This window comes from Helianthus annuus, chromosome 14, assembly GCF_002127325.2.
Source record: "Helianthus annuus cultivar XRQ/B chromosome 14, HanXRQr2.0-SUNRISE, whole genome shotgun sequence".
NCBI classification, from domain to species: domain Eukaryota; kingdom Viridiplantae; phylum Streptophyta; class Magnoliopsida; order Asterales; family Asteraceae; genus Helianthus; species Helianthus annuus.
In genome coordinates this window covers 164150667-164173789 of record NC_035446.2, presented here as the reverse complement: position 1 = coordinate 164173789, position 23123 = coordinate 164150667, and the positions used below count along the sequence as shown (strand labels likewise).

General features: G+C 36.2%; 1 protein-coding gene across 1 annotated transcript; it reads left to right on the top strand.

Annotated features, from left to right (window-relative positions):
* Positions 1-6000: 6000 nt before the first annotated feature.
* Positions 6001-18162, top strand: LOC110907762 (proline-rich receptor-like protein kinase PERK1). Its single transcript, XM_022152694.2, has 7 exons — positions 6001-7000; positions 7135-7344; positions 11234-11455; positions 11830-11907; positions 12006-12218; positions 15196-15417; positions 17822-18162. The coding sequence occupies exons 1-7, from the start codon at positions 6074-6076 to the stop codon at positions 17882-17884; spliced, it is 1935 nt and encodes a 644-aa protein (XP_022008386.2). The 5' UTR covers positions 6001-6073; the 3' UTR covers positions 17885-18162.
* The last annotated feature ends 4961 nt before the right edge of the window (positions 18163-23123 follow it).

Genomic DNA, 23123 nt, shown 5'->3' with positions numbered 1-23123 from the left:
CTGCGAGAGCCATTAGGTATTGTGTCCCAACAATACCCTTCGAAGCGACCCCACTTCTCTCTCACATAGGTGATTCACTATGTATGTTTACTTTAGTCGAATCATTAAAAGCCATAGGCTTAGCCTCACACTTGTCACTTTTAGGAATGGACTAGGAAGTTTATAAATCTTTATAATAAACTACCTTATTAAAACGTAGGGTTATCCCCCCACAGTGACCTTACTTATTCATACAATTAGGTTTTCCTATTGAACTCAATTCTTGGGATCTCCAGTCTATTGAGTTAGGTTTCCATCATATGAACTTCATTTTCCAAGGGCTTCAGTCCCATTCCCATGGACGACTTCTGTACTAACTCTCTACTTAGGCCTTTTGTCAGCGGATCCGCAATATTATCCTTTGACCTCACGTAGTCAACAGTGATAATTCCTGTAGAGATTAGTTGTCGTATCGTATTATGTCTACGTCTGATATGTCTGTTCCTACCATTATACATTGTGCTACGAGCTCTGCCAAGTGCCGATTGGCTATCACAATGTATACAAATGGCCGTTGCCGGCTTAGGCCATCTTGGTATATCCTCAACAAATTGACGTAGCCATTCTGCCTCTTCACCTGCTTTATCTAAAGCGATGAACTCAGATTCCATCGTGGATCTAGCAATAACCGTTTGTTTTGATGATTTCCACGATATCGCTGCACCTCCAAGTGTGAATACATACCCACTTGTTGCTCTGGAATCACTCGTGTCAGATATCCAATTTGCATCACAGTGTCCTTCTATAACTGCTGGATATCTGTTATAATGCAACCCGTATTCTCGAGTGTATCTTAAGTAACGAAGCAACCGAGTGATACAGTTCCAATGCATTGAACTCGGGTTGCTTGTGTATCTACTTAGCTTGCTCACAGCAAATGCTATGTCTGGTCGAGTACAACTCATAAGATACATCAAGCTACCAATAATTCTTGAGTATTCCAACTGGTTTACGGGTTCACCTCTATTCTTGGCTAGATGTTGACTTGTGTCAAGTGGAGTTCTAGCTTCATTAGAGTCATTTGCATTGAACTTCTCAAGAATTTTGTCCACATAGTGGGATTGACTTAAAACAAGTCCATTTTGGGTTCGCGTGATTTTGACCCCCAAAATCACATCCGCCAGACCCATGTCTTTCATGTCAAATCTTGCTTTTAGCATGTTCTTTGTAGATTTTATGATTTTGTCATCGCTTCCAGCAATGAGCATATCATCTACATATAGACACAAAATGACATATCCATCAGATGTGTCCTTCACATACACACACTTGTCACATTCATTGATTTTGAACCCAGCATCAAGCATGACATGATCAAATTTTTGATGCCATTGTTTTGGAGCTTGTTTCAATCCATACAAGGATTTCACAAGTTTACACACTTTCTTTTCTTGCCCAATAGCTGTGAAGCCTTCGGGTTGCTCCATGTAGATTTCTTCCTCTAGAATTCCATTCAAGAAAGCTGTTTTCACATCCATTTGGTGTACTTCCAAATTTCTAATGGCGGCAATGGCAAGCACCAACCTGATGGATGTTATTCGTGTAACTGGCGAATATGTGTCAAAGTAATCTAAACCTTCTCGTTGTTTATATCCTTTGATCACCAACCTTGCTTTGTACTTATCGATGGTTCCATCTGGTTTCATCTTCTTCTTGAAGATCCATCGATATCCTAGTGGTTTACATCCTTGAGGAAGATCCACTAGTTCCCAGGTATGGTTCTGTAAGATAGAGTCTATCTCACTTTTGATTGCCTCCCTCCACTGAGGTCCTTCTGAGGAATGTACCGCTTGTTGGTACGTTTGAGGTTCATCTTCTACCATATAGGTAAGAAACTCAGGTCCAAAGGATTTTTCAGTCCTTTGTCGTTTACTTTTCCTGATTTCAACTTCCTCGGTCTTAGATTGTTCTCGAGGTTCATCGTTTTCAACTTCACCCTCGGGAACAAGTTCCTCAACCGGTCTAGAAGAACTCAGTTCACTTTTATCTAAGCATGGGAACACATGTTCAAACCATGATGCATCCTTAGATTCAATTATGGTGCCTTTGCATATTCCAGGGTTCTTGGAATCATGCACAATAAAACGATAAGGACCATAGGGACGGGTGTATCCTATAAATACACAATCCACCGTTTTGGGACCTATTAGTAGCCGCTTAGGTGGTGTGACCACCACCTTAGCTAGACACCCCCACACTTTCAAGGATTTATATGGTGCTTTCTTTCCCGTCCATAGTTCGTAAGGCGTTACATCCTTTTTCTTATTGGGTATCATGTTCAACACATAATTTGCCGATAAGATTGCTTCCCCCCACATGTTTTGGTTTACACCGGAGCTTATCATCATGGCATTCATCATTTCTTTCAAGGTACGATTTTTCCGTTCCGCTATGCCATTTGATTGAGGGGAGTAAGGAGCTGTGAGTTCGTGGATGATTCCACTTTTTGCACATACTTCAATAAAAGGCGAAACATATTCACCTCCTCGGTCGCTCCTTACAATTTTGATTTTCCGATTTAGTTGATTCTCAACTTCGGCTTTAAACAAGATAAACTTGTCAATAGCCTCGTCCTTACTCTTAAGTAAGTACACATAGCAATACCTTGTACTATCATCAATGAACGTGATGAAGTACTTGTTCCCACCACGAGTAGGAATTGCTTTTAGATCACACACATCAGTGTGGATCATCTCGAGGGGTTCGGTGAATCGTTCCACCTTTTTGAATGACGATTTCGTTTGTTTTGCTTCTACGCAAGTTTCACATTTATTAATTGAGTCGATATCGAATGTTGGTATGCAATCAAGTTTGATTAAACGACGAATGGAATTATAATTTACGTGACCTAGTCTACCATGCCATAAATTAGAAGACTCAATCAAATAAGTAGAACTAGTAGCGTTTTCTTTCATTGCATTCACGACAATTACATTCAGTTTAAACATTCCATTGAGGGCATAGCCCTTACCAACATAAACACCATTTTTGGTCAACACGACCTTATCCGACTCAATTACCATTTTGAACCCAAACTTGTTCAACTGCCATCCCGACACAAGGTTCTTACGAATTTCGGGAACATACAACACATTTGACAAAGTGAGTTCCTTTCCCGAAGTCATCTTCAAAACCACGTTACCCTCGCCTTTTATTTCCGCCGTGGCAGAATTTCCCATGAAAACCTTTTCTCCATTAGTCACCTCCTTGAAGGTGTTGAAAAGGCTTTTGTCAAAGCACACATGTCGAGTAGCCCCCGTATCGACCCACCAATCCTTGTTATTTTGCCCAACTATGTTCACTTCCGTGACCAAGATCGAGAGGTCCGTGACCATGGCAACAAGCTTATCGACTTCATCTACCATGTTCACTTGTTGAGCATTTTCCTTTTTCTTGGGAAGCTTGCATTCGCTAGCCTTGTGGCCTTGCTTTTGACAATTGTAACAAGTTCCAAGGAACTTCTTTTTTCCAACTCCCCCCTTAGGACCAAGGTTGGAGCGTTTCCCATGACCTTTCTTTCCGCCCTTTCCACTGTTTTTTCCCTTCGAAGATTGCCCATGTTCAACAAGATTGGCCTTCACAGTTTCAGGACCATCAACCTTTTTTAGGGCCACTTTGTTATCTTCTTCAATCCGAAGACGAACAACAAGATCTTCAATGGTCATCTCCTTTCGCTTATGCTTGAGATAGTTCTTGAAATCAACCCAACTTGGTGGCAGTTTTTCGATCATTGCAGCAACTTGGAATGTCTCGCTGAGCATCATTCCTTCCGCATGAATATCATGAAGGATAACCTGCAATTCTTGGACTTGGCTCATGACAGTTTTTGAGTCTATCATTTTAAAGTCCAAGAACTTTGCCACCACGAATTTCTTAGTGCCCGCATCTTCTGTTTTGTATTTGCGATCCAAAGACTCCCACAACTCTTTGGCAGTCTTGGCTTTGCAATACACATTATACAATGTGTCCACCAAACCATTCAAGATAAAGTTGCGGCACAGGAAATCCGAATGATTCCAAGCATGCATCACGCTCACAGTTTGAGCATCCATCTCCCCTTCCTCAACATGGGGTTTCGGTTCAGTCAAGAACCTTGCCAGATTCAGCGTGGTCAGATAAAAGAACATCTTTTGCTGCCACTGTTTGAAATTCACACCATTGAATTTCTCTGGTTTTTCAGCATGCGAAACTGCATTAGGCAGTGGTGCAACCAGACCGGTAGTGACAGAAACAGCGGAAGTCATGACCGCAGAAACAACACTGGTCATGACAGCAGAAACAGTAGTAGTCATCGGCTGAGATTCCATTCTGAAAAATAAACTGGTAATCAGTAAATAAAATCTGTTTAAGTTTGTTAGAAAAATAACCACTGATCAAAACCACTGATTGAAAGCACTGATCAGTTTGATAAACTACTGATCAGTTTGTCTAACCACTGATGAACTTAACTACTGATCAGTTTAAGCACTGATTAGTCTATCCGCTGATCAACCACTGTCTTTTAGAAGCAGTGGCAAGTTGAAAACAGAACCACTGATCAGAACAGCGGTTAGAAGAGGTTGCAAATAGAAGTATAAAAGAAACAGTAAACGATTTAACCGGGCTTGTGTTTGACACAATTCCCTTAAACAGATTCGCCGTCTGTTCCCAGGGTACGCCGGTTCGAAACAGCACCGAGCGCTGCCGGACTTGAACACTTGCCTGAAAAATAAACCGGAGAATGCTGCAGAGAGATCGAGAGAAGAGATTGTATTTCGGTGTGTGTCACTGTGTTGGTCTGCATTGGGTTTTATAGGCACAGATCATAACTGATTCTGGCCTCATCATTGCAGAGAATTAAAGCTAGTCGGTTTCAAAACTTATGCCTCATCATTGCAGAGAATTAACTCACATAATGGCTCAGCGGTTTCGAAACTGAATAGTATAATGGTTCTCATTAAAACTGAAAATCATTTCAGTTAAAGACCCATTAAGACCAACCGTTTTAAAGACTAATTAATAAAAATAATTAGTCAGTCTCGAGTGCAAAAACTGTCTCCCGCGATCAGGGTTTTCGGAGCTGCATTCGTGTCCGCAGGACGTGCGGGCGTACACGAGTTCAACTAAATCCGGTTCCATTTTTTGCACCCCCCTGCGTGCGCGCGGGTAGGACTTGTGGTAAAACATGTCATAAGACTTCAAAGGCTTCATTAAGGTTTCTCCTTATATATAGCCTATCTTTTCACTCCCACACCGATGTGGGACAAAGTGAATTACCAACTTGAGACTTTCATTCACACTAAACTTCCAACATGTAGTTATCTCAATTTTAAATTAAACAAGTGTATGTGTGTCTATAATTTGTCTGAACGAGAAAAAAACGGTCAAAAAAACTGTTTACGAATTTTGGGGTCGGGGGTGATTAACTGCCTATAGTTATCTCAATTTTAAATAAAGTTGCCACTAAAACTGTCATTTTTTGATATTTCGAAAATATGGCATTTTCTAGAAAATAAATTTTCTGATGCAATTTTAGTAAAGCAATTTAATTAAAATAAATTTTTCCAAACTCGACCCCAGCCAGGGGCTGCCGCCTCTTGGAGCCTGCTCCGAGGGGCGCTGTCCCCAGACCCCGCCAAGGGGGCGTTGCCCCCTGGTACCCCCGTAGAATACAGGCGGACGTACACTTCAAATTATAATAACTCAAACAAGTATTATTATTCGTTTTGATCACCAACTTAATCTCGATTACACTAAAAATCTAACATATGTATGTGGACGAAATCACAAAACTAGCAAAAGAGTTAAAGTAAATCGCTTCCACGTGTCTGACCATGTATTACTTCCAGAGGATGTTGACTGAACTCGGTAGGAACAAACAACTTTATGTTACATTGATGACTTTCAGGATGTTGACTGAACTCGGTAGGAACAAACAACATGATGTTACATTGATGACTTTGAAGATTGACGTATTCAGTTTTTGACGCTATAAAACGAGAGCAAAGTTGCCAACGTCTTCTCTTCATACAACTAAAAATTGTAACAATAATTCATGTACATGGCTAAATTTCAAGATCTAGACCACCTCAAAATCCCATTTGAAGTCATCAGACTAGCCACTAACAACTTTGCCGAAGATATTGGGAATGGTGGATACGGGAAGGCCTACAAAGGCCAACTCCCACACCCCAACAGCTCTGGTGAGCCAAGCACCACCATCGCTGTAAAGAGGCTAGACAAGACGCACGGTCAAGGACAACCTGAGTTTTCAACGGAGATCAACATGCTTGCTAGATACAAACATAGTAACCTTGTTTCTCTCGTTGGATTCTCTGAAGACGGTGATGAGAAAATTCTTGTTTACAGGTATGAGATTAATGGAAGCCTTGACAAGCATTTGGCCTCCACAGATCTCACATGGGAGCAACGTCTTCGAATATGCATTGGCGCGGCTTGTGGACTGGAGTATCTTCATGCTGGTGTGGGACCGGGCCACAGGGTGTTACACCGCGACATTAAAAGTGCTAACATCTTGTTGGATGAGAACTGGAAGGCAAAAATTTCTGATTTCGGATTTTCTAAAATAGGTCTCACGAATCAACCGATCACTTTTCTTTTCACGAGGCCCTGTGGCACGCTTGGCTACGTGGATCCACAATATCACAAGACGGGCATCCTTACAAAAGAGTCCGACGTGTACTCTTTTGGTGTGGTGTTGTTTGAAGTGTTGTGTGGGAAGCCCGCATATGAGATTTACAAATATGATGGTGAAGAATGCCTTCTGAATAATTTAGTGAAACGTCGTTACGAAGAAGGAAAAATTGACGAAATCATCATGCCTAGTATACGGGAACAAAAGAATATGTACTCATTACAAAAGTTCTCTGATATTGCTTATCAGTGCCTAAACGAAAGTCGAAATCAACGTCCATCGATGAATCATATAGTCAAAGAACTACAAAGCATAGAATGTCAAGTGGTAAGTTATAACTTAAATGAAATTAATTAGGTTGACTGTTTGTATTGATCATATCTTTCAACCCACACTCACAAAATTAATATAGTCGAAGAACTACAAAGCATAGAATGTCAAGTTGTGCTATCTGATCGTAGGGTTCACCAACGGGATTATGGGGATCGAGGACAGGTGGAACTCCATGGTCGTTGCTACTTGACAACAATATGAAGCTTAGGAAGATAAGGATAGATCACAAGGATTGTATATTTTCTATTGCTTTTACCGTTGAAGAATATTCAAGTGGTACGCTGATTACATCTCCACATGGTGGTACCGGTATTCTCAGCGGTCGCGAACCTTCTGAGGTGACATTTTCATTTCCGGTTCCGGTTAATTCTAAATGTTGAATATATTATTAGATTAAATTAGGGGTTAATCATGAGTTGTCATTTTTATCATGCTTTTAGGTTCATATGCTAGTTCATAAAACTTTGATCAATCAAATAAATTTATATAGTCCAACACTAATTCATTAAACGTTGATCAATCAAATATCAAATAAATATATATAGTCCAACACATAAACGAACTTTGTTTTTTCGTGTCATATATTTATAAAAAAAGAGTAAATTGCCAAAATCGTCCCTGAGCTTTAGGTCTTTTTGCCAGTTTCATCAAAATTGACTTTTTTTTTTTTTTTTTTTTTTTGTGCCAAACAACCCTTCACCTTTGGCATTTTTTGTCATTTTCATCCAAACCACTAACTTAGTTTACTTTCATCCAAACCTCAGGGACGATCTTGGCAACTTACTCAAACTCTTTTTAATTTTTTTTTATTTAATTAACTTTGTCACATATATTCGAGGTGTATGATATATTTCGAGATGTGTAGGATAAATTTCGACTGTGTACGATAAAATTCTATAATGTGTAGGGTATACGTAGGAAAATTTTGATATGTGTAGGTTTTGTATATTATATGTAAGATAATTAATAATTAATTGACTAATTAATTAAAGAGAGAAAAATTAATGATATGAGTTATAAATGAAATAACATTTTACTAATATCCCCCCTCCTTTTTTTTCTTACATTAAATTTCTTCTCAAATGAACTTTCCTATATATATATATATATATATATATATATATATATATATATATATATATATATATATATATAACAGAATATATATGCAGTTTTTATAAAAAAAATTAATAGTTTCGTCACATAATTTTTATAAATTTTCATCCAAACCACTAACTCAGTTTATTTTTTAGAAAAAAATAACTGAGTTAGTGGTTGGATGAAAATTTAGAAAAATTGTGTGACAAAACTATTAATTTTTTTATAAGAACTGCATGTTATTATGTTTTATATATATGTGACAAAATTAATTAAATAAAAGAAATTAAAAAGAATTTAAGTAAATTGCCAAATTTGTCCATAAGGTTTATATTTGCCAAAAAGTTCGCATGATGACAAACAGACCTAAATCTCAGGGACGAATGTGACAATTTACTCAAAAAAAAAAAAATAAATAAATAAAGTTGTTCGTAGTCATTTATTATCCGAACATATCATTTTCAAAAGCCTTTTCATCACCAATTCTCTATCAAGTTAGGGGTGTGGTTTAAAGCCCTTAGGAGTTTATTACGTCACGTCAGATTCACATCAGCGTCATGTCACATAGGGGGCTTTTAAAGCCCTCCCTTTGACTTGCATGCAATGGTTTAAAGCCTCATATTAAACAAAATACAAAATAAAAATAAATAAAATAAAGAGAAAAAGATTTGATTAGCTGAAAAGAATGGGTCCCACCTGCTTTTCCCTTTAACGATCGTTACCGCAATTGCGGAGCTTGGATAGCGCCCCCTTTATGGTGGGCAGGGGATGGGTGTGAGGCGCCGTAAGGTGCTAACGACGATGATGTGACCTGGGGCGGTATACCGCATCCCCTAGCCTTGATAATGTCCAACTATTTATATGAGATCAATTCTTTTTATTGTTAAAAAATGTGTATAAATACACAAACATACATGTATCTATACGAACGGTCCCTTAAAGATTTGGTGCGTATACAATCCTAATATTTTTATTACATAAATAGTCATTTTGAATAAATTTTTTAAAACTTAAAATTACTACAATAGTAGTCACAAAAGCTATGGGGAGGGTGGAGATACAATAGGAAGTTTATTTGGCTAAGAAGGCTAGGAAGTGATCTTGACCATCGATTAAGTTAATCAAGGGCTAAGATTAAATCAGGGAAATTGAAAGGAAGAAAAGAGGCGCGTGAGTTTGTTTAAGGGCATTCAAGTCAATCCAAGCCAATAGTTTCTCTCTCCTCCAATTCTCCCCCATTTTTTAAACGTTAATAACTCTTTCATACAACATTATTTATTTATAAAAATTGCACCAAAAAACGAGCGTTTTTTTACCTTTAAAACGAGTATACTATTGCTATATTAAAATTTTTTTTTAAACCCAGTTGTGTAAAACGCAATAGAAAAACCACCAGTTACTTAAAACGCAATGAAAAAAAAAAACCTAAAAATGACATTTTTCTAAAACGCAATGCACCAAAAACACAAAGAAATAACTTATTTGTAAAACGCAATGGCCAGAAAACACAAACAAATGTCTTATTTCTAAAACGCAATGGACTGAAAACACATAAAAAGTGTTTTACCTAAAACGCAATGCACAAAAAACACAAAGAAATGTCTTATTTGTAAAACGCAATGGCCAGAAAACACAAAGAAATGTTTTATTAGTAAAACGCAATGGCCAGAAAACACTTAAAAATGTCTCATTTCTAAAACGCAATGACCTAAAAAACAAAAGAAAGTGTTATCTGTAAAACGCAATGGACTGAAAACACCTAAAAATGTGTTTTACCTAAAACGCAATGACTAAAAACACTTTAAAAATGTGTTTTACCTAAAACGTAATGACTAAAATACTTAAAAATGTGTTTTTTCTAAAACGCAATAGCCAGAAAACACATAAAACTCTCTTATTTCTAAAACGCAATGGACACATAAAACTGTTTGTGAACTGTTTTGAATTGTCTGTGAACTGGCTGAATTGTCTACGAATTACTGTCTTCGAAATAGCTCAACCCCAGCCAGGGGCTCTGCCCCTTGGACCCCGCCAGGGGCTGCCGCCCCTGGGACCCTCGCCAAGATCGTAAAACGCAATGACTAAATAAAAACCCAGATCGTGAAAATGAAATTAAAGAATTTCTTACATGGATCATCGAAGCCGGTTTCTTCATCAATTGACGAAATTTGAATGAAAGAAACACTTATCAGCGATTGAATCGAACAAATCGAGTGATTATCTTCAAAATCAACAGAAAAAACGAGATTTTGAATGAAATTAAACTGGGTTTTCTTCGAAAAAAACTGAAGAACACGTTGATCGGGTGGTTGAATCATTGATTGATGACGAAAATCACACTATAATGTAGTGATTATTGAGATAGTAAGTGAAGAAAAGGTTGGAGATGGTGGGTTTTGAAAATGGTGGGTTTTGAAGTAACTGGGGAGAAGAAGGAAGAAGAAATGATGAGATTGACTAAAATACCCTTTCTCTTTATTTTAAAATTTGCCACATGTCATAATCCTATGGCTTCCTATCCTTCCTAGCCAAAATTAACTTCCTATTTGATATTTTTCCTTATGGGGATATTGTTCAATCATTAATTAATTTAACGGACTCGCCAAATATCGGGAAACTATTACATGTATTCTTATCAGTGAACATTTGGGCATCTTAAAAAGTTCGCAGGGTGGGCAACTGTACATATCCTAGAGGAGCCCTATTTTTTTTTCTCATCGTATGTCGATTAACAGGTATAAAAATTATAAAGTAAGTAGTAAAATTAATAATAATAATAATAATAATCTACTTTTAGCCCATTAATCAACTAATTATAAAACCCAAATACCCATTACTTAAAATAATAACATAATCAACAATTATTTATTAGCGACAATTTGGAATTGAAGAATAACTAAAATCCATGACTTGCCGGTTGTGAATAACCAACTAGGCAATTAACAATTTAACCCCTTGCGGCCTCGCCTTGGTAGAAATCCCCCTATAGATAACCAATTAAAGGGTCTATATTTACTTGTCACATAGGGCCTCCAAAATCTCAAGGACGACCTTGTTCGTATATGCGGTTATGGAATCCACCATTACATAGTTGTTCTTCTAAAAACATTATTATTGTTGGTTTTGTAGATTAGTTTTGATGCAGATGAAGAAATCATCGAGATTCTCGGTTCCATAAATCATTTTCCAGTAATATCATCATTATGTATTGTGACTAACAAAAGAAGGCATGGGCCTTTTGGCCCGGAGACTGGGAATTCGTTTTCAGTTTCATGGGATGTAGGTACATTTGCGGGGTTTTATGGTCGTGCCGGCGCTTTCTTGGATGGATTGGGTTTCTATTCGAATAAGGTACTACGAAATGCTTTTGTAATCTTCCTTATTGATATGCTTACTAACAATTCTTTTTATTTTCCACACTATGTTACTTTATGCAGCAAGAGTCTGCGAAGAGTGCTTATTCTAAATATCGTGCTAAAGACTCTTTAATTTGGTGTATATATCGTCTCTGGTGACGAACCAAAATTTTTTATATAACGGTCGTAGTAAAACTTTTAACACTCACTTGATGTATGGCAATTAGTCTTTTTTTCCCAATCCATGTACCATACGTATAAAAATGTCCTTAATGTAACCATTCCTTTTAAAAAATGATGTTAATGACTCAATTAGTTATTATTACTTCGATTAGTAATAAAACATCCTCCCGTATAATTGCTTATCAGTGCCTGAATGAAAGCCGAAATCAACATCCATGGATGAAATGTAACTTGCAAGAACCACAAAGCTTCGAATATCAAAATGTAAGCCAAAATTATCATGAAATTAGGTTTGATTGAAGGTATGTTGTAATCTTGTGATAATTTCAACAAATATTCGCCAAATTGTTACTTGATGCTAGGGTTTACCAACCGAATTATGGGGATCGAGCACAGGTGGATCTCCATGGTCGTTGCTACTCGACAACAATCAAAAGCTTAGGAAGATAACGATTGATCACAAGGATTTGATCTTTTCTATTGCTTTTACAATTGAAGATTTAATAACTGGTTCGTTGGTTTCTTCTCAACATGGTGGTACTGGTGGTATCCCTAGCGGTGTCGAAACTTCTGAGGTGACATATATATCTTTGAAACCATTTTCTCATTTTTTGGTTAATTTATACGATACAAACAGAGAACCATAAGCAACAAAAGAGAACCATAAGCATATATACTTATAGATCGATTAACATGGTAAACAGGGAATTGTAAATGTTGTTTATAACAATTTCACATGCAATGTGTGTTCTTCAGATCTACTAACAAAAGTCCACACACAAATTGTAAATGTTGTTTATACCATATAAACAGGGAATCGAATCGAGTGATGAAAAAAGAACAGAAGTAATTGACACCCGAAAAGCGCGTTGTTAATAACAATTTCAACAAACGAAAATCCACATACAAATTGTAAACATGTGTTGTTTATAACATACAAACAGAAAACCGAATAACAAAAGAGAACCAAAGTAATAAAAAACCAAAAAGAACACGGGTAATAACAATTCTAGGATTACTATCATGAAAGCATAAAACGGGGGGAGTGAAAACATACCGGACTCGAAACTTCAAGTACCATAACTAAAGCGTACGAAGTCAAATCTGGGAAGAACAATTAGCGATCGTTTAAATAGGAAAAACAAAGGGGAAAAAGAATTTAAATGGTTTCGATCTACGGTTCTCCGCCCTTATTTTCTCCGCCGGTTTGGTAAGTTACAAGATTGATCGAAATCAATTTTTTACGTTATTTGTAATTGAACATGGTTGATTATATATTTATTAACTAAATTCACATACACTTCTCTGAAGTTGTTGATATTGAATGTTATGCATAATGTGGAAAAACTGGTAAAAGGAAAAGGAAGGTAAAAAAGAACTGAAACAGTTGTAAAGAAGGATCGAACCGGTGTCTTTTATTTTGTTGAAAGGTTGTGACTACCGTCCTAACAATCATGATTTTGTGATATAATATCCTTTCAATTACAACATATGTAAACAGTTCGCCTGATATCATTTTTGTAAGGGTCACATTAGTTGGTTAGAATGGTGGTAATCGTAGTTACTTTTGTCCCAAGATCAGATTTATCAAAATTTTGTTTTTATTCATTAACAATGTAAAATTTTTATATTTTGTGGTGGTGGTGTTGGGATTGGGGTAAAAATATATCAAGTTCGCTTATTGTATTCCAAACCAAAGAAAGTTGTTTCGTCAAAAAGACTATTTTCAAATTCTAAGGGGATACAGAGTGGAGATCGGCAAACTTCGGTAAACCAATTTACCGATGCGGTAAACCACCGCCAGCACCAAGTTTGCCGATTTTGCCATGTTTGTTCGGTGATGGGTTGCCGATGACGGGGAGGGAGGGTAGGAGAGAGAGAGAAGGGGTGTGTGGGGTGGGGTCCATTCCATCTCAACCAATCACACCTTTTTCCTTTTTTTCTAAATAGTTTACCAATTTATGAAGTGTCTAACCATTGCCAACACTTTTGAGCATAGTTTACCACTTTGACATGACACACTCTCATTGGTTGATTTTGAAGTTTACCACTTTCAAGTGTCTAACCACTCTCTATACCCTAATATCATTAGTTAAGAACAAATGGGTATCGAAGACATAATGATCTCAAAGATTTTCATAATCAACATCCCGCAGCAACGCGCGGGTAACGTTAACTCGTTCACATATATAGATGAACGTACACCATATGTTCGCTTTTGTTCATTTAACTACGTGTTGCTCAGCCCGCGTTGCGGGGCGATGGCCGAATAATTCTTAACCAATTAAAAAAACAGTACCATAGGTTTGCTAGAAAGAAAAAGTAAAAAGAGTGTTAGGCGGCTCCTTAACACGATTTTTAGCTGGGGGCAAAGTCATATTTTTATTTTTACTTGTGGGAAATCAAATTTTTTTCCCGAGGGTAAAATCCTAATTTTTAGCTAGGGAAAAACCATATTTTTATTTTGCACTGGGGCAAAAAAACATAATTTTGAATTGAGGGTGATAACGTAATTTTGAACCGAGAGGAAAATCGTAAATTTTAGCTGGGGTAAAAGCATAATTTTATTTTGAACAGGGGCAAGACGTAGTTTTAAACTGGGGGAAAAACCGTAATTTCAAAGTGGGTATAAAATAATAAACTGGTGTGAAATACTAATTTTGAGTTGGGGGAAAAACAAAATTTTATTTTGAACTGGGGCGAAAACGTAATTTTGGTTGAGGGTAAAAGAGTAATTTTTTTTACCGAGGGCGAAATCGTATTTTCGGTTTAGCTTGGTGTAAAGTCATATTTTTATTTTGAACCGGGGAAAATCATAATTTTGAACCGAGGGTAAAATCGTAATTTTAAGGTAGGGGAAAACCATAATTTTATTTTTAACTGCGGACAAAAAAGTAATTTTAAACTGAGGGTGAAATGGTAATTTTTAACCGAGGGAAAAATCGTAATTTTAAAACGGGTATAAAATAAAAAGCTGTGGGTAAAATCGTAATTTTTGAACCGATGGTAAAATCGTAATTTTAGCTGCTGGCAAAAGGGTTATTATATTTTTTAGTTGGGAGAAATGCGTAATTTTAAACGGGGGAAAACCGTAATTTTAAAATGAATATAAAATAATAAAATGGTTGATCCAATAGAGGAGGGGTCCATTTCAACCAATGGCAGGGAAACACTATTCCCTGCCATTGTTTTTGTATATGTTGAATAATAATAATTAGATGGATACAATGTTCGTTTGGTTGTTTATTTATTTAATAAACAAAAATATAAAGATCACGCAGATAGCAGTGACAAAAGATTTATGAAAATATTGTTAATTCGTTAATCTAACCAAAATTGACCAAAAACATATATCGTACATTTGTAAATTGTTATGGACTAAAACTTACGTAGTTATTCTTCTTATAATATGATTTTTTTAACGGTAAATTTCTTTTATTCTTCTTATAATATGATTATTATTGGTTTTTGTAGATTTCTTATAATATGATTTTTTTTAACGGTAAATTTCTTTTATTCTTCTTATAATATGATTATTATTGGTTTTTGTAGATTAGCTTTGATGCAGATGAAGAAATAATCGAGATTCTTGGGTCCATAGATAGTTTTCCAGTAATATCATCATTATGTATTGTGACCAACAAAAGAAGGCATGGACCTTTTGGCCCGAAGACTGGGGCTTGCTTTTCGGTTACATGGGTTGTAGGTGTATTTGCAGGGTTTTATGGTCGTGCTGGCTCTTTCTTGGATGCAGTGGGTTTCTATTCAAAGAAGGTAAAAAAAAAAATACTTTGGTAGCCTCGCTTATATGTCATTTTTGTAACCCTCGCATTTGCAATTGTCACTTTTCTTTCTTTTTTGAGTCCCTGAGTTTTGTCTAAATTTGCCATTTTAGTCCAAATAGTTTTTTTTCGCCATTCGGTCCCTAACTTTTCCCTTTTGTTGCCATTTTGATCACAGACCCTAACTCCATCCAAAAACCTCATTTTTAACCAGGGGCATTTTCAGGATTTTCATTTAAATCTTTTCAATTGCCATTTTGATCCAATTCTAAAAAATCAAAAAAATTCTAAAAAATCCTAAAAATCCAAAAAAATTCAAAAAAATTCAAAAAAATAAAAAAAAATCATAAAATAAAAAATTCTAAAAAAATCAAAAAATTCTAAAAAATAAAAAAATAAAAAAAAAATCTAAAAAAATCAAAAAAATTCTAAACAATCAAAAAACATATAAAATAAAAATAATCTAAAAAATCTAAAAAATCAAAAAAATTCTAGGAAATCAAAAAAATTCTAAAAAACAATAAAAAATCTAAAAAATCAAACAAACATATATTAAAGTTTCAAATTCAAAAAATAACGATATGTTCTTCGTCTAGACGAATATATTTTCAAGTTTTATCTATTTTGTTGAGTGAATGAGTGGTCATGATGAGATAGAACCATTTATCCATTAAAAAAAAACAAATCTCATTTTAAGTTGACATCTTTCACAAACATTCCTACATTTCCACATTAATTATCACTCTTTTGGCCTTTTTATATATGTTTTCATAGCAAAACTATTTATTACAATAATATTTTCATCTTTAGTTTAGTATCAATTAATATAATTTACTAAATATAAATATCATGAAATATAAATTTTATAAACTAAAACATAACATGTATATTCGTTAGTTAGTGGTTCTATCTCATTATGACCACTCATTCACTCAACAAAATAGATAAAACTTGAAAATATATTCGTCTGGACGAGGAATATATCGGCATTTTTTGAATTTGAAACTTTAAAATATGTTTGTAGTTTTTAGATTCTTTTAGAATTTATTTATTTTTTTAGATTTTTTAGAATTTTTTTGATTTTTTTTGATTTTTTAGAATTTTTTTATTCTTTAGATTTTTTTTGATTTTTTTAGATTTTTTATGATTTTATGATTTTTTAGAATTTTTTGATTTTTTAGAATTTTTTTTGATTTTTTTAGAATTTTTTTATTTTTATGATTTTTTTATTTTTTAGAATTTTTTGGATTTTTTAGAATTTTGTTGATTTTTAGAATTGAATTTAAATGGCAATTGAAAAGATTTAAAATAAAAATCCCCAAAATGCCCCTAGTTAAAAATGAGGTTTTTGGATGGAGTTAGGGTCTGTGATTAAAATGGCAACAAAAAGGAAAAGTCAAGGACCCAGTGGCGAAAAAAAAACTATTTGGACTAAAATGACAAATTTGGACAAAACTCAGGGACTAAAATGACAAATTTGGACAAAACTCAGGGACTAAAATGTCAATTTACTCTTTTTTTTTTTTTTTATAGTATTTGGTTGTAGGGATAAGCTTGGTACCGTCCGGTACCGAACCGGTACCGGCACCGGTACCGAAAGAACCGGTACCGAAAATCCCCAAAAGTGGGTACCGGTACCGATACCGAATATACCCGGTTCGGTACCGGTACCGGTATTTGAGGGTAAAAACCGGTACCGAACCGGTACCGAAAATGTCAAAAGTCGGTACCAAATTGGTACCAAAAAGTACCCGGTCCGATAAATTCGATACCGGGTCTGATTTGCTCATCCCTATTTGGTTGTAACCCCAACTCTTTGTATTGTATACACCATGTTACGTTATGCAGTAAGAGTCTTTGAGAGAAGATGTTTATTCTAAACATTGCGCTAACGAGTCTTTAATTTGGTGTGAATCGGCCGTAGTGAGGGAGTCATAAGTTTCTATTAGAGGGTCGTAGTATAACTTTTTACACACATTATTCTTTTCTTTATCAAATTGATGTTAACGACTCAACTTATAATTACTAAAATTAGTTACCAACGAATTCATCCAAGGTAAATGTTTGTTTTTTTTATATGTGAAGTAAAATGTTATCCTTATTCCTACAATTTGAGGAAAAAATCAGGTTTTCACATATTACATATAATCACCTATAATTCCACTTCATTCCATTTCCCTGTTGGACTCATATATTAACCTTATTCCTATATTTTGAGAAAAAAAATCAGGTTTTCATGTACAATCATGTATAATTCCACTTCATTCCATTCCCCTGTTGGATTCATACATTAACCTTATTCCTATAATTTGAGAAAAATTCAGGTTTTCACGTATAATCCCCTAAATTGATTATTAACAATCAATTGCGAAACTGACTTCGATACCATATTGCAGATTGTCGCCTTGGAAGAGCACAGGGTGGGAGAGGAGCTTGTTGAGAATGTGATGGATGGGTAGTAGAAATTATGGAATAAAATTAGTTTCTAATTGTTTTTAATCTAAGTTATAGGTTTCAGATCTATGCTTAAATGTCTAACAACACATATTTAGTATATTGGTTATGAAATAAATACCCTTCTATCCCACACACCTAATGTTATATGCAATGAGACTTGGGTCTCGAGGCTAATTTAAGTTTGTGATTATAATAAATTTGAGTTATATTTGGGTACTTGATTCATTGTGTGTATGAATTATGTTAAATAGATTTATAAAATAAAATATTTGATATAATAATATTATGTCTTTTCCTTTTCTTTTCTTTTTGACATAGTCTTTTATTCATTTTCAGTAAAATCTCTCTTAGTTTTTAGTGATATTTTAATTTATCTTTTGTCACAAGAAAGGAACAAGATAAAGAATAAATCAATTCTAAAGGGATCTCTACTGGCTAAAAAATATATATCCAGTAATTAATCATCAGTTTAGTCACACACCAACGTCAACCAGTCACATGTGCATTTCTTATAAAGTCCATCACCTGCCGTAAAAATCTCTTTGCAACATCTCTTTCCTACCGGTTGATTATATCATTTCTAAATACTTGATACACCATTATCAAGGCATATTGAGATGAGTCCAAGGGCAATTAGTTTTCGAATCCTTCGGTTCCATAACTGTGAAGGTTGCGTACGAAAGGTTGGTGTCGCGTTGCATCAAATTGATGGTGTCGAATTGGTAGAATTTGACCCTGCTAGCGGAAATGTTACAGTATCCACTTCTAAACACCCTGAAGTGATCAGATACGCTATTGAGCGTAAAACCAAGAAAAACGTCATCATTTTGTCCCAAGAAATAAACCCTAGAACCCAAAACCCTAATTTTACGGGACCTCATCAAGGTACCATCAACGTTCAAGAGTTAGCAGAAACCTTGCTTAGAGTGTCTCATGCCGAAGGACTAAATAACGTCGAGTTGGTCGGAGATCTGAATTCCAATTCATTCAGACTCAATTTCAATCAGCGGTTACCGGACGTTAATAGTGTTTATACGGGGGATGCTGACTACGAGTTTCTTTTTCCGCCACCACGAACAATAAGGGAGCCATCACGGCCACAAGTACTCTTCCCGGAGACAAGTGATCAAGGACAGGTGTATGGGTATCCACCGGAGTTCTATGGATCGTGTACAACTTGTAGCCATGATCATCAAAATAGGTGTTGCGCCATTCTTTGACAAAGTTGGTGCATGCAATCCCTTTCGATTACTTGTATTTCTTTCGTTATATTATTATTAATTGTTGTTATTTTGTAGTAAGATATAGCTGTGAGTTGGAAGGTTTTGAATTTATTTATACTAGTTGACATTTATTATTATTATTGTGTTTATACACATGTTTCTTTCTTTCTTTTCATTGGAGACATGTTTGAATCTTATATCTGCAAGGTGAATAAAATATAAGGGTCAACTTGCATATCAGCATATGTAATATCATGAAATCAGTAATCATATAAGTAAATAATTTAAATTGTTCCAAGTATTATTGTGTTTATACACATGTTTCTTTCTTTCTTTTCATTGGAGACATGTTTGAATCTTATATCTGCAAGGTGAATAAAATATAAGGGTCAACTTGCATATCAGCATATGTAATATCATGAAATCAGTAATCATATAAGTAAATAATTTAAATTGTTGCAAGCTGTTAATTAATGATAAAACAATTGTTGCGTATATTAGATATTTGTAGTTAACATAGTACTGACACAACTACAACTATAAGAGAGGTGGGGGTGGAACGTTATTCCACCGTGATAGTATATTTCAACGCGTGGAACAATTGTGAAGACCACCACCACTCAAGTTTATAACGCGTGCAATATTCCACGCATGGATTTTATCACGCCGTGGAAAATGGAAATTGTGAGGGAACATGGAGGTTTATTTTTGGGTGTTGTGAGTGATAGGCAATGCCACTAAGGGGGGTGGGGGTGGTCACTAGTGATAGAATTTCATCACTCACAAGCACCCAATCAAGTTCCGCCATGTCATCAACGGCCATTTTTTCATCACTCACAACCTTTTTTGGTGGCAATGGTCATCACTCACAACACCCAACAATAAACCCCCACACCCCCTCACATCCACACCCCATAACTCGTTGATTTTATCACGGAATTGAGCCTATCACGCGTTGAAGTTTTGGTGGGGGTGGTCAAATGTTTTCTCCACGCGTGAACATTCCTTTATCACGGAAAAATAACGCACCACCCCTCCTCCTCTAAAAAAGGTTGTGAGTGATAGAAAAATGATTGATGACATGGCGGAACTTGATTGGGTGCTTGTGAGTGATGGAATTTTATCAGACCACCTCCAACCCTAAGACCAAGCGTAATGGGGCGTTTCTTTTAAAATTTTTTGCCCCAAAACGCTCTATAACGCCCTCATCCCCATTACGGGGGGCGTTTTGGGGCGTTTTAACTCAAAAAAAATCGATCCGGCGTTCAAATTAAAACGCCAAATGCACAATTAATCCCCCAATCAAACGGCTATATTTCCAACGGCTACTTTGACTAATTTTTTTTTTAAATCTATTATATATATATATATATATATATATATAAACAACCAAAACTCATTCATTTTCAACAAAAACAATCTCAAAACCTCTCTAAAAAATCCCACAATTTATAAAAAAAAACTTGATGGATTCTCCTAGTTCTTCATCCATGATAAATTTTTACTACAACGAGTATTTTGCGGATGGCGATGGTCCGACCGATGAGGAGCTTGAGCAAGAGGCGGTTACGAGTGCATGTCAACTAGCGGTGCGATATGTCAACCATTCTCGTCGGCCCGAAGCCCCAAAAAATAAAAGAGGCTATGTTGAACGAGACCGACGCGCGGCACACGAGCGTTTGATGAAAGACTATTTTGACGAGGCGCCGACATTTTCAAACGGAGTTTTTAGGCGTCGTTTCCGGATGAGTAAACGGTTGTTTCTACGCATAGTCAACGACTTGGAAGCCAACTACGATTATTTTAAACAAAAACCGGATGCGAGAGGGGCACTTGGATTCACCGGTATCCAAAAGTGTACGTCGGCATTACGAATCCTTGCTTATGGTAACACTACCGACATCAACGACGAGTATCTAAAAATGGCGGAGAAAACAACACGAGATAGCTTGGAACATTTTTGTCGCGGTACAATTCTTATACTTTACTTTTATTTTTTTTAAACGACGCGTATGCTTAGAATTTTTTTTTTTTTTGAATCTTATGTTTGTCTATATTTTTTTTATAAAGGTATAATTGATGTGTACGGTGCGCGTTATCTTAGAACGCCTACATGGGAGGATCTTCAAAAGATCTACGAGGTACATAATGCCGAGCATGGTTTGCCTGGTATGATCGGGAGCATAGATTGCATGCATTGGCGTTGGGATAACTGCCCGACTGCATGGCGAGGCCAACACACACGTGGTGATCAAAAAGGACCCACTATTATTCTTCAGGCGGTTGCTTCACAGGACCTTTGGGTTTGGTCGGCTTACTTTGGCGTGGTCGGGTCATGCAATGATATCAATGTTTTTGAACAATCGCCGTTGTTAGAGGAGTGGATTTCTGGCAAAGCTCCAAAAGCGTCGTTTTACGCAAATGGAAACTACTACCCCCATGGATATTATTTGAGCGACGGAATTTATCCTAGGTATTCGATTTTTGTGAAGACGTTTAGTGATCCTATTGATGACAAAAGAGCATACTTTAAAAAGGTTCAAGAGTCTTCACGAAAAGACATTGAGAGATGCTTTGGGGTTTTTAAACAACGCTGGCAATACTTGAGAAATCCTTGTCGTGCATGGAGCAAGCAAAAAATGAGAGATGCTATGTACGCTTGTATAATCATGCACAACATGATTTTGGAAGACGAAGGAAAGGCGATATGCCAGAATTATGTGCCAGAAGCCGTTCACCAGGAGCATCCGCAGGCGTCAATGGAAGAAAGAGTTAGTAACGCGCGAGAGTTGCGTTACGAACCGTACCATTCCCAGTTAATGGTTGATTTGGTACACCACGCATGGTCGGTTCGGTACGTACCACCTGAGGGAGAGGAAGAAACGGAGGACGAGGAAGACGAAGTTGGCGAGGGTGAAGAAAGCGAAGACGAAAACTAGTTTTTTTTTTCTAGGAATTTATTTTTTTTTCTGTTTTTTTTTTTGGTTTTTTTTTCAGATTTTTTTTTATTTTTTTTTCATGTAATGTAATTTTATTTTTAAATTAATGAAGTTTTTTTATGTTTTAAATTAAAAAAAATAACTGGGAAATGATTGTAAAATGATTGATTGGGGCATTATACCACTACACCACTTTTTCTATAACGCCCCCTTGCTGACTAGGACGCCACATGGCGCAAAACGCCCCATGGTTGGGGCATTATAGTGTATAACCACTACACATGGTCTAATTAACTTATTTTGACAGAAAACGTGTTCATATGCGCACCTATTCATTTGGACAAGCATGTGGGGAAATTATCAAAACAGCCGTTTGACCAAAAAAGTTTATCGAAATAGACATTTTTCTTTTTAACTTTTCAGATTTGTTTCCACTAATCATGTGTCGATACCTAATCATGAGCCTGACACTAGCCGGTAACTATGCGGCACCTAGTCGTTGTTTAGCCGGTGGTAGAGCGGGTACTGGACTTTATAAAATTCAGTTCTGCCTCCCACGCACGACGACTTCCCCTTTCGACACGTGCCTGGTTATAGCCGCAAAACAAACGGCTGTTCAGCTGTTGTTGATACGTGGCCAGGAAGCTGTCAGCCGCTCACCTATGCTCAACAGCCCACTGTCTTCTGAATCAGCCGGCGAGTGTGTCTTGTCTTGGCTCGGCTTGGTTAACTCATCGAAGATGCGTTGAAAACTGCAGTGGAATTCCCTCACTGTTTGGCGAAGATATGCTATGAGCATAGATACCCGATGACACACCAAAACCGGAGCATGCATGTTAGTTAACCGTAAAACACTAATTTTTGTTTTTAACTATAAACTGCTATTTTTCGACACCTACGTGTTGGTGTGAAACGCTTTTGTTGGACACCCATGTTTTGCTTGATCAATATATTCAACCCCTTACTGGCCAATACTTTTATGGTTAGTTCCTTGCTTTTTTAACTTGGTTTTCTAACTTTAAATTTTAATTATACTCAAACTTTATGTCTTCAAACATTATATTTAAAATACATAAACA